A 12,655-nucleotide genomic window follows, 5' to 3' on the forward strand; every position below is an offset into this window, starting at 1 on the left:
CTTCGATTTAAGATATTCTGTTCTTGGGTAATCATATTTATCTTTGACTCGTGAGAAATCAAGAACTGTATGATCTGTGATTGCACTCAGCATATCCAAATTACTGAAAATTACTGAATCAATATGAATTATTATACAATATGAAGTAGGAGTGTGCTTGACATGCCAGCAGAGATTAAGAAATCAAATTAAAGAAACAAAGCCAAAGAATCCCCGGGAAAGTTGATTTTACAGTAAGTAGAATTAAAAAATATATATAATCAAATACAAATGGTTTCTTACCGGTTTTCCCCGCTCCGCTCTCCCCTGTAATGAGAATACACTGGTCCTTGTCCTGGTCTCTGAGTGACCTGTAGGCCTCATCTGCCAAAGCATAACTGGGGGACAGAAATTACAAACTCATTAGGGTTACATTGGTAATTTCCAATTTGTGTATATAACCAAATACTGTAAATGCAATTACAACTAATACACAAGCGATGTGACTCAAAATGAAATACACCATCTGTCAGCAAGTGATCACTGTAATCATTATGTTGTCAATTATTTTGTCATTCAATAAAATTTTCAGGCAAAGTGAAGAGTGAAAGAGGATCAGAAAAATGTCACAGTGCTGTGTCAGGCTGAATGGCGTCAAACCTAACCAGTAGCATGTGAGTGTATTGGAGAATTAGGTCGCATCTATAAGATAGACTGAAGTGACTTGGAGCTTTTTTTAGCTACAGAAGCACCATTTAAGGTTTGGCTAGCTGACCATTCACTTATTGATCTTCAAAATTAATCAGGGACAAGACTGCTGCAGGAAGGCAGAGCAGAAATTAAGTCAAACATAACAAATGCTTTGTTATGCAAACGTTCATCGCAACTGCGACATCATGGTAAGTACAACCACTGGCTGATTTGTCATAAGCAGTTACTTATTATTCAATATAGGTTTTAATAATACATTGGTAGGTGATAGGTAAACAAACTTAATTATGATATCTGCTGTTGATGGCAGCATTTAACATTTTTTGGAGGGCTGTGCAGAATCCTTAAACCTACCTGAAAAAAAAGAAGAAAAAAAAAAGTGGAAGCTATCGAAACTCCCTCCTTAGACAAGCAACAATTTATTTTTCAGTTGCCACCCTTTACCACACACAATGTTATGGATTTGTGTTTCAAATCAAGATGGACATTCCCCCCTTAGTAGGGCTCTGTGGCAAACCATAATTTCAAGCATTCATCGGGTGACAATTTATCACCAAGGATATGTGGCAAGACTAAATCTGCACAATGCCAAGACTCTAATCATCTACCTTTAATTGGTACTGGAATTAGGAATGATTTGGTATGCCAATGTTGTGCTCTTAGTGATACTCAAAACTCAAAGCTAACAACACTCACATTCAGCTTGGTTCAGAGAGCTTGTGGTGGAATGTGAGAATACCATCTAAATTACGGTACATACAGAGGTTTGTTACCATATATTTTATGTGGTTTACACTAATTTGCTGGCATGGGTTGGAGGTAATCTCCACCCTGGTCAGACCAGTAACCACAGGGTAGATTTTAACAGACAGAAAATTCTGAGTCAACAGTATGTATTATAACTCTAAACTTCTAATTGTAACATGACTAATTACTTATAAAAAGTCATGACATCATGGGCAATAGCCAGAGACTGACACCTGATGAACACATTCCAGGCAAAAGTAAAAGCTCCACCTAATTGGGCTTAATGTTCTGCTACATCACACATCTTAAAACAGTGCACCATTCCGTCTACAGCAAGGCCTTAGCCAACCTTGGCCACATTCAAACCCACAGGTCGCCATGGCACTAATGTAGCATTCCAAGTCTATGGCTATACATGAATCTGTGGCAACTCAAATTGTTATTAGAGTTGCTGGAAAAGTGATTAGCTAATCAGGTTTTTCAGACTTTAATCATAAAAAATTTTAGAACTGCTGGCGTGTCGCATTTACTTGAGGGGGAGAAGAAAAGAAAAAAAAAAAATAAAAATTTCGCAATTTTTAGCCTGTTTTTTTATGGCCAATGCCACTTTGACATACTGCACGCAATTTCTGCACATGTGCAGTGTTGGCCTTGGTGGCTGGAGTGGGGGCGGTGATGAAGTCTTGAGCGCTCCACCGTGACGATGATCTCCATGGAATTAGGCGTCCGATAGCTGAGCCTGAAGAGCTGCATGGATATTCATGGTAGCCCCAACCGAACCCAGAAAGGAGCCATCGCTAGGGAAGGCGACCGTGGCAGAATGAACGGGAGTGGTTTTATCCAACACAGCGTGGCAGATGACGATTGAAAACAGGCACCTGATCCCAGACAACAATAATTTAACGCCACCGACAAGGCCAAAAACAACCTGACAAATAAATACATTTAAAAAAACCGCCAGCGTACTCACTTTCCGGTTCAATAGATAGTTTTCAAATAACCAAATTGTATTTTTCATTTCTTAGACTATGACATGTCCTTGTTTCAGAACAGTACAAGGAGTAACTATCCGATTCGGAAGTCACCGTTACTGTCAACACGAATAACAAACCATGATTTAGAGTCCGAGCCCTCCTCAAAGTGACCAAAATGTTTGCCTTTATGCCGGTATGTAAAATGTAGTATAGTTAGTTTAGCAACTTCTCAAAATATACTTAAGTGTTTTAAAAACTCTTCGTGACTAAACTAGGGGATTGCAGATTGCCACCCAACATAATCAATTGGTTATCAATTTGTTGAGAATAAGTTGGAGACTTCATTTTTGCCAGCTACATTTACCCTGTTGGCCATGCTTCAAAGAATGCATCCAATCCAATAAAAAAACAAAAAACTCAGTGTCGAGAATGTTGAAAGTAAAAACTTGATAAATAATAATAATTAAAAAAACATACATAAGGCGCACCGTATTAAAAAAAAAAAAAACTAAATGTGCCTGTTTTGGATTCTCTCAATTGAAAGGTTTTTCTACTATAAACTCGCATATACAAACTGATTTACTTAGACAACCAAGCGACATTCAGGTTATGCAAAAAGGTTATTCTCAGCTCATCAATTTGCACTTTTCCAAGACTTTCACATGACATGAGCCCACAACTGAAAAGGGCAGCACAGTGTGGCAGATATCTTATTTGTGAAAACCCTTCTGTCACCTGACTTAATCCTGACAATGAACAAACCATTATACAATTATACTGCCCAAGGGTAGAACTGTGGGCCAAAGGGGTGAGAGTACCAGAGGGGGAAAAAAAAAAGGGTGGGAGGTCTCTTGCCAGGGACTTTTCCAAGTGAGTTACAGCAGTCAAGATTACATGCATACTGTAGTTTAGTTGAGCTGCCATTATAGCTTAACTAATACATAAAATCAAACTAATTGTTTTGTTCCAGCAAGCAAAGGCAGGGGATTTATCTTATTGGCCTATATATGTCCCCCTCAGTTACTTCATTTGTCGTGCTCTTGCTGGTCTACCAGCCAGACAGGGTAGTCGTTCCATTCAATCCCTTGACATAAAAAAGCATTGGATACCTTCGGGGGGGAGGTTGATGAACAATATTAATTCCGCTATGACAGAAATATGCTGTCAAACATGCCGTTTTAAACATTAAAAGGTGCCATGGTCATCATCAAACAGAAGCGAACAAGGCACCCACTTAGCCATCTCATAAGTGTGTGAAGCTGGGAATGTGGGGTTGAGACAGGGACCAGTCTCAAGACCATAAGTTGCGCTTGGCACTTCCCCTTCACATCAGACTCCGGGCTATAATTTGGATTTACACGTGGCAGCGGTGAACAAAAACCACAACAGCATGACATCAGCGATTGAAAATAGTAGTTCTCAGCTAAACTCCGGTCTCTGGGATACAAGGGGTCTGCTAAATGTCCTTTGAGGACAAATTCTGCATCCTTTGCTCACATTTAAAACGTTTTACTAAAGGTTAAAGTACATCCTTTCTAAAAGGCGCCAACCAGACTAGTGCAAAGACAAAATCCAAATTATACAATATGAACAGCACATTTGCACTGCCATTTAATTTAGAAAGAAATATACCTTTTACAGTCCCCAAAATTGACAACTGGAGTACAGGACTTTGCTATATTCAGCAGTTTCTATTTAAAGTCAGGACCAGAAGAGCAGCCTGTGATCTCAGAGTGATCAGGCTTCCCTGCGAGCAGGAAATCCGCCTGCGACAGCCAAGGAAACAACTCTTTCCTAAAGACCAGGTGGATGAGGAGGCTGATCTAACCAAGCCTAAAACACACACCCACGCATATAATTCCATGAAGAGACCATAGGCAAACCAGGCAGTGTGGGTGGCCTGGCAGTACACATGCACACAGAAGAGTCTGGGTTCAAACAGATGTGGCCCAGATGAGAATGGTTATGACACTGTGCTGTTGTAAAACAGGTGGGAAGGAGAACATGTTACAGAACAGAATAAAGTGGCACATCCAGAATATCTCTATTTTTAATTTAAAAAAATTAAGTGAGGTGGGTCTACTGCCTAAAATCCTTTATTCTATGTGTGTGGTACTACTGATATGGCTTGGTCAATACATTAAAAGTTGGAAGAGAGAGGAGAGAATTTACTTGAATGCAGGCCAAGTCAGAATCAGAATCTTTATTTGCCAAGTATGTCCAAAAACACACACAAGGAATTTGTCTCCGGTAGTTGTAGCCGCTCTAGTACGACAACAGACAGAGAACACTTTTGAGACATAAAGACATTGAGATAAACAGTCACTGAGCAATAAAGGGTCACTAGTTATCTGGTAATAACGGTAACATTTTTAAAATTCATCTTATTTTAACGACCATAAGGCGCACTTAAAAGTCTTAAATTTTCTCCAAAATGTACGGGGCGCCATATAATGCGGCGCGCCTTGTGTGTGTACCGAGTTCCAAAATCTATAAATGTTGTGTGATGAGCGCTCCGCTTGACTGACTGGGAGCATTAGCTGCCGTCACGCTGCTTATACAGAGGAAGAGCAACGTGGCTGAGGACAGCATGCGGCCGTTAAAGGGGGAAGGGTGAGCGTGAAGGAGGACGCTAAAGGCACGCCCCCAGTAGGTATATAGCGCCGGTATGTGCATTATGCAAAAGAACATTGGTTTGCCTAAGGACTCCCGAAAATGGCACCTACGAAGCAGTTTAAACTGCAAGCTATCAGTTACGCAGAGGAACATGGGAATCGAGCAGCCGCGAGAGGGAACCTGCCGTGTTTGATGGAGAACTTGCCCAGCTGTTCTTTTCGGATACAGAAGATGAGGACTTTGATGGATTTGTGGATGAGGATTGATTAAAAAATAACGTGAGTACATTGTTAAATACTTCAATAAAGTATAACCAAAGTCAGTTTTGCTCCCGCTGCCTTTTTAAAAACATTGTTTTAGCGTGCATGCATGCTACCGTATGTCTTACCATGCCTGCGCCCAATAATACGGTGCGCCTTATGTGTGTTGAATACAGAAATAGACCCCGTAACTGAGACTGCAGCTTTTAATACGATGCGCCTTATGTTCGCGAAAATATAGCAATAGTCCGGCGCAATGACCATTGTGCAAAGGGCGCCGAGACTTCAAGGAGTGTATGCAGTTTAAAGTGAATAGTGGTGTGATAATCTGGGACAATGTTGATTGTGCAAATGTTGCAGATACTCCTCAGTCAGTGTGCAAGTGGGGCAGGTGCTACTCTGGCATGAGTGGCCAGTATTGGTCAACAACAGATATGCAGATAGTCTCTCCACGCTGCACTACTACAGTGAGTGCACAAGTATGTATAATTGGCCGACAGAAATGTGACAACAAACTCAAGACAAAAAATTTGGCAGCATGTTGCAATGGAATTGTAGGTTAGCTGTTTAAGAAGTTGATTGCGAGACGGAAGAAGCTCTTGGAATGTCTAGTTTGCATTGCTCCGTAGCGCCTACCTGAGGGATGGAGCTGGAAGAGCTGGTGACCGGGATGTGGAGGGTCCGAGAGGATTTTGCCCGCTCTTGTCTTAGTTCTGGCCGCGTGCAAGTCCTCAAGGGTGGGTAGGGGGGTACCGACAATCTTTTCAACAGTTTTGATTGTCCGTTGCAGTTTGTCCTTTTTGTAGCAGCACCAAACCAGACTGTGATGGAAGAACACAGGACTGATTCGATGACTTCTGTGAACATCCTCAGCAGCTCCCATGGCAGGCCGTGCTTCCTCTGCTGGGCCTTTTTGAGGACGGAGTTGATGTTGATCGCCCACTTCAGGCCCTGAGATACTGCAATTCCCAAGAACTTGAAGATCTCGACGGTTGAGACAAGGCAGCTGGACAGCGTGAGGGGCAGCTGTGGCGAAGGATGCCTCCTGAAGTCCATGATCATCTCTACAGTCTTGAGCGTGTTCAGCTCCAGGTTGTGTCGGCCGCACCACAAGCTCCAGCCGCTCCACTTCCTGTCGATATACAGACTCATCACAGTCTTTGATGAGGCCGACGACAGTGGTGTCATCTGCAAACTTCAGGAGTTTGACAGCCGAGTGTGTTGAGGTGCAGTCGTTTGTGTAGAGAGAGAAGAGCACCGGAGAGAGGACACAACTTTGGGGTGCCCCAGTGCTGATGCTGCGTGTGGATGAGGTGCTTTCCCTCAGCCTCACCTGCTGTGTCCTGCTCGTCAGAAAGCTGTAAATCCACTGGCAGATGGCAGGCGAGATGCTAAATTGGAGAAGCTTGGAGGAAAGGACTTCAGGGATGATGGTGTTGAACGCTGAGCTGAACAGGATCCTTGCGTAGGTCCCTGCACTGTCGAGGTGTTCTAGGATGAAGTGCAGTCCCATGTTGACTGCATCATCCGCAGACCTGTTCGCTCGGTAGGAAAAATTGCAGGGGGTCCACCAGGGGACCTCTTGAGGTGGTCCAGCACAAGACGTTCAAAGGACTTCATGATCACAGATGTCAAGGCGACAGGCCTGTATTCATTTAGACTCGAGATTGTAGGTTTCTTGGGGACTGGAATGATGGTGGAGCGTTTGAAACAGGATGGTACTTCGACACAGTACCAGAGATCTATTGAAGAACTGTGTGAAGACTTGAGCAAGCTGGTCCGCGCAGACTTTGAGGGAGGATGGGGACACATGGTCTGGGCCTGCTGCTTTGTTAATCTTTTGCTGTTTGAAGATGCGTCTCACATCCTGTTTGTGGATGGTTAACGCAGAAGTCAGAGATGTTATGGTGGTCGGTGGTGTGGCTCGGTGGGTGTGGGGTGTGAAAGTGTCCCTTTCAAATCTGCAGTAGAAGGTTTTCAAGTCGTTGGCTAGTGTGCTATTGTTCTCCACTTGGGGTGATTGTCTCTTGTAATTGGTCAGCAATTGGAATGCATGCCAGACTGATTTAGAGTCGTTAGTGCTAAGCTGTTTTTCCGACTTTGCTGCATAGTTTCTCTTTGCAATGTTAATTTCTTTAGTCAGCTGGTTTCTAGCTCAATTATACAAGGCCCTGTCCCCGCTCTGATATGCGCCTTCCTTAGCTTGGCAAAGTTCCTTAAGTTTGGGAGTGAACCACGGCTTGTTGTTATTGAATGCGCGAAATGGCTTTGTTGGTACACACACATCTTCACCGAAACTAATATATATATATATATGTGACAGTCTCTGTATATTCATCCAGGCTGCCAGCTGGTCTAAACAGTTTTGAAGTTCTATCTTTGCTTCATTGGTCCACTTTTTACACGGTTTTCACTCTAGGCTTCACGCAATTAAGTTCTTGCCTGTATGTCCGTATTAAGTGAATTAATCAGTGACCAGACAAGCCCAGTGCTGCATCAGGTTTGGCACGGTATGCGTTATTTAGCGTAGTATATCAGTGGTCAAAAATGTTATTTTCCCTGGTGGGACAGTGCTGCTTGTATTTAGGGAGTTGGTGGTTGCGTTTAGCTTTGTTAAAGTCCCCGAGAATAATGAGGGGAAGGTCCGGGTGTTTTTTTCAATTTCGTTTACTACGTCGACGAGCATTAGCAGTGCGGCGTTCGTGTTAGCTTGAGGCGCAATGTAGTTACCAGCGAGAACGAATGATGGGAACTCACGAGGAGAGTAGAATGGCTTACAGTTCAAAAACAGCGACTCCAAATGCGCGCTGCAGTGTGTGCTAGGCTCCATGATGGTCATACACCATTTTTCGTTGATATAGAAGCATATCCTGCCCCCTTTTGTTTTCCCCGATGAGTTCATGTCGCGGTCTGCCCGCTGAAGATGGAAGCCGGGAAGCATGACGGCGCCATCGCGTACAACCTCACAAAGCCAAGTCTCTGTAAAGCACATGGCGGCGGAACATGGCGATTTTTACAACAAACCAAAATCGTTGAGTTAAAAAATTACTACAGAGTATACTGAATCTGACTATGTCCGAGTCATGAGATTTCATCGAGTAATAAATGGTGCAGCACATGGATGAAACCTAATGTCCTGGCTACGTAATATATTTGGGGGGGGGGGTGATACATAGCATTTTATAACCCAAAAAGCAGCAGGCTTGTCAGTTTGGGGAAATTATTCTATTGATGCTGCTCTCAATGTCTTATTCTGTTGCTAAAGCAATGTCTTTGGTGACTAATCATGACAAGAGATATACTGTATTGAGGCTTTTCACAGTGGTGATGCTTTTTAGAAGGACACTAATACTTTGAGCAGCTTTATAGTTTGTAAGAAAATGTTAAAAACTGTGACCTATTTAGTATGTACCATTTTTCTGCTATGATTGCATACTAATGTGGAAAATCCTCTGTGACTGCTTGTTATAGAACATATTGTATTGACCCCACAGGCGGTCTAGAACAAACATAGGCGCCTCGACACTTTCAATCACTTTATTGAACAAACAGTAACGAAATAAAACTAATAATGTAGCTTCACAGTTTCAACTGATGCCCAGGGACTCGACGCACAGACTTGCTAATAGCTAGCTCCTAACATGAGCTCACAATAGCCAACTATACGCTCTGTGAGCATGTTCTCTCAAAACGCGTATCTCAAAACATATTTCCCCATTAAAATGAAGGAAATGAGGCACACTGTATTGTTAAGGCAAAATTGGGACCCCAACCAACATGGCGCTTCAACACATCCTTATTGAAGGACCCAGATTTTGATTCTTTCGTTAGGAAGGAATGGGATGAGTCTCTGAAATTCAAAACCGAAAATTCAACGACTGCCTGACCATATCCCCATCTCTGTTGTGGGAAACCGGTAAAGCTGTTTTGAGAGGTCGAACGATATCATATTCTTCGTATAAGAAAAAACAAGAATAACAATTGGAAAATGGAATTGAGGAAAAAATTAAACACCTCACAGAAGAATATGCAATTAATCCGATAGATACGCTTAGAAACAAACTTCAAATGGCAGAACATCAGTAAGACGTTATCTTATCAAAAAGAACAGATTTTCTACACCAGTTAAGATACACTAACTTTGAGTACAATAATAAATCGGGAAAATTCAAAACCAACTTCAGCGCAATAAAGAAAAATCTTTAATTACAGCCATTCAAGATTCAAACGGCAACTGTACACAGTCACCGTTAAAAATAAATGACATTTTTTACAATTTTTATAGCAGCTTATACGCATCTTTGAACAACCCAGATCAAAAAGAAATTGAAACTTTTATTAAGGATCTAAACATTCCTCAATTAAATACACAGATTAAAGACAGCCTTGATGTTCCTTTAACCATCACTGAATTACATAATGCATTAAAAAATACGCAACCAGGACGAGCGCCTGGTCCGGACGGAATCCCTGTTGAATTCATTAAACATTTTTGGCGAATACTAGCGCCTCTATTTTTCAGGAACAGTCAATGAGATAAAGGATAAAGGTAGAATTAGTAGCCATATGAACACAGCTTCAATTAAGTTATTACTAAAGCCAGGTAAAGACCCCACTCTCCCGACTAATTATCGGCCCTTATCACTGATTAATGTAGATATCAAGATTACAATACCTCATCAAATGGTTACACCACAGTGAGGGGTGTGATCCTTGGCTAGAATTGGAACAAACAGACAGCAACAACATCAAACTACCAAAACTCCCATTTATTTCTACTAGTCTTAAACGCCATAAATGATTCAAGAATCCAATAATCGCATACACCTTAACGGCTTGGTGGCAAATTTTCGAATCAACAGGATCTCAATTAGCTCCCAGTATGCTCTCCTCAATCTGTCATAATCCAGATTTTGAAATTAATAATATACCCCTTCATTTTAGTACATGGGAACAACATGGAATTAACCACCAACAATAAAGATACATTACTTATTGGAAATAATTTTTTGAGCAATTAAATAAAATTTGATCATTTCTCACAGCACACCTGAAGAACGCTCATGGCACACTAATGTGCTCCAGCACACTGGTTGAGAATCACTGCTCTAGACTTCCTACGGTGATGCAACAGCAAGAAACAAAGAGGTACTATTTCACAATGGAAGAAATCAAAAGATAGATTTTGTCCAGATAACATTGCTTTTTGTCAAACACGGGCAGTGCGCAATAGCTGATGCAAGCTGAACTGCAACACAATGGCTGATAGTAAGAGCAGTGGAGTGCCAGCCTCTCTGTTAGGTCTCTACATTTGGCCCCTTTGTAAGTCTGGACAAAATAGCAGTTTCTACACATGGCCAAATTTCCACAGGCTATTGAATCCTCTTCACATTAAGCACTCCCAAATCCGTTTAACAGCTTGATTGAGTTAATTTGACCAATCACATGCTACCCAACCTTGACTCTGCACGGGCTGTTCTGACTGCAACACAACAGCAGCAGTCAATTCTGTCGGTTTCTTTAAGGGCAGTCATACATTTTAGTCATACGGTTCCAGGTGGATTTCGCAAGTCAACACTCAAAAACAGAGAAGAACCCTTGGAGTAAAGTCACAGTGTATCTAACCCCCCAAATAATAGTAAAATGTGTGTGAGTAGAATACGTGTGTTAAAAAAAAATAACAGGTACCACTAGAGAATGCCAAATTGATATCCCTGAATTGTTGTCATTGTGCAAGATTTGAACACATAGGAAATAAGTCTTTGGGTCTTCTTTAAGTGATAAACTCCAGTGGTATTGGTAACAGACAAAAGTATGAAAATAAATAACTAATGTAATCGAGACTGTAGCAAGTAAATCAATTACTTCTGAAAACAAACAAAAAAGCCACAACTTGAAGTCAATGATTAGTTATCTCACATTGACTATTGTAATGTGTTTCTGGTCTTCCCATGTCTATTACTAAAAGCTTACAGTTAATACAAAATGCTGCAACAAGACTCTTGACTGAGACGAGAAAGTTTGATCATACTGTATAAACCCCTCGTATACAACTCGTCACTCGCCCTCCCTCACATTTTGGAATTTGGCCTGTTTAAATGCTTCTTTTCCCCCCTTCCCCCAATTCACTGCATTTCATCCGCGTGTTGAAAATGTGAGTGGAAAGGAACAAGCTTACTCTTTCCCAATCATTCCTCTGTGGGCGCGCTGATCTCACCATCACGCCAACACATTCTACCCACCTGAGTCAAAATGCCATTACAGTAAATGTCCACTTCAAGCTACCAACAAACAGTTTTGCTGCTACAGCAGTGACTATATAAGCCGAAAAAGGGCTCATGCATGCAGTATGAAAATTAACAGTAACAAACACAAAAATTTGAGAATTTGTATATTTATAATCATCTATCCATCCATTTTCTGTACAATTTATTCTGTTCTGGGTCGTGGGGGAGCTGCAGCCCATCTGTGCTGACTTTTGACAAGAGGTGGACCACACCCTGAACTGATCACCCGTCAATCACAGTGAGGTTGTGGTTTGGGTGTTCTTCTTATACATTCAACTGAATTTGGCAACTCGTTCATCTACACAACACTTTGATACACAATTTTAACAGGAAGGCTTGGTACAAAGTCCAGGAGTAATTTGCCCTGGAAAGGAGGCACAAACAAAGAAAGTATGTATTTACAACCTTCAGCTAAGACGAGCAGTGAAAGGCAAACCAAGGTGACATGCCATTAATCAGTAAATAACTAAAGTTCACCCAACCCATAAATTTACCTGGAGAACATTGAAAGCAAGTACTTATAATTCAAAACAAAACTGCATTATCAACAACATGGTATGCAGTTTTTGTGGCATGCGCTAGCTTCATTATTTTCCTTCAGATGCGCCTTACGGTCTTGGCAATATGCCTGAAGGGCTGCCAAGGGTCCTCCGTGACAATGACTGTTTGAAATTTGACACCAGCGTGCCAAATCCACGATCACCATAGCTTATCCATTGCTGCAGCACAGTACAAATATTTGTTTCAGAGGGCATTGCCGCCAGGTCTAAATACTCTTTAGTACGTTCCTCCAAAAACAAATCTGTTTTTCATATGTAAAAAATATTTATTTATTTATTTATTTATTTAGTTAGGGTATGCAAATGTCAATAGGCATAGTGGGGTCTACATAACAGCTGATAGCACCGACATATACACAAGGACAGGCCTTGGCCCATTGCCCATTAGTCAAATGTGATTCAATTGAGAGAGGGAGCATTGGGGATTTCAATGTCATTGAACACTTGGAAAATAGGACCCTAGCCCAGAGACTACTAACCCATACTTCTCAGTCTGTGTCTGGCCTTGGCAACAGTGGACC

At 41.6% G+C, this 12,655-nt stretch overlaps 1 protein-coding gene across 1 annotated transcript in view; it reads right to left on the reverse strand.

Moving 5' to 3' along the window:
- Positions 1-12,655, reverse strand: part of myo1b (myosin IB) — a 66,642-nt gene that overhangs the window by 35,718 nt on the left and 18,269 nt on the right. Inside the window, 1 exon segment of the mRNA XM_061691449.1 lies at positions 283-377. Coding sequence (XP_061547433.1) covers positions 283-377 — 95 coding nt within the window.

Source organism: Phycodurus eques, chromosome 12, assembly GCF_024500275.1.
Source record: "Phycodurus eques isolate BA_2022a chromosome 12, UOR_Pequ_1.1, whole genome shotgun sequence".
Lineage (NCBI taxonomy): Eukaryota > Metazoa > Chordata > Actinopteri > Syngnathiformes > Syngnathidae > Phycodurus > Phycodurus eques.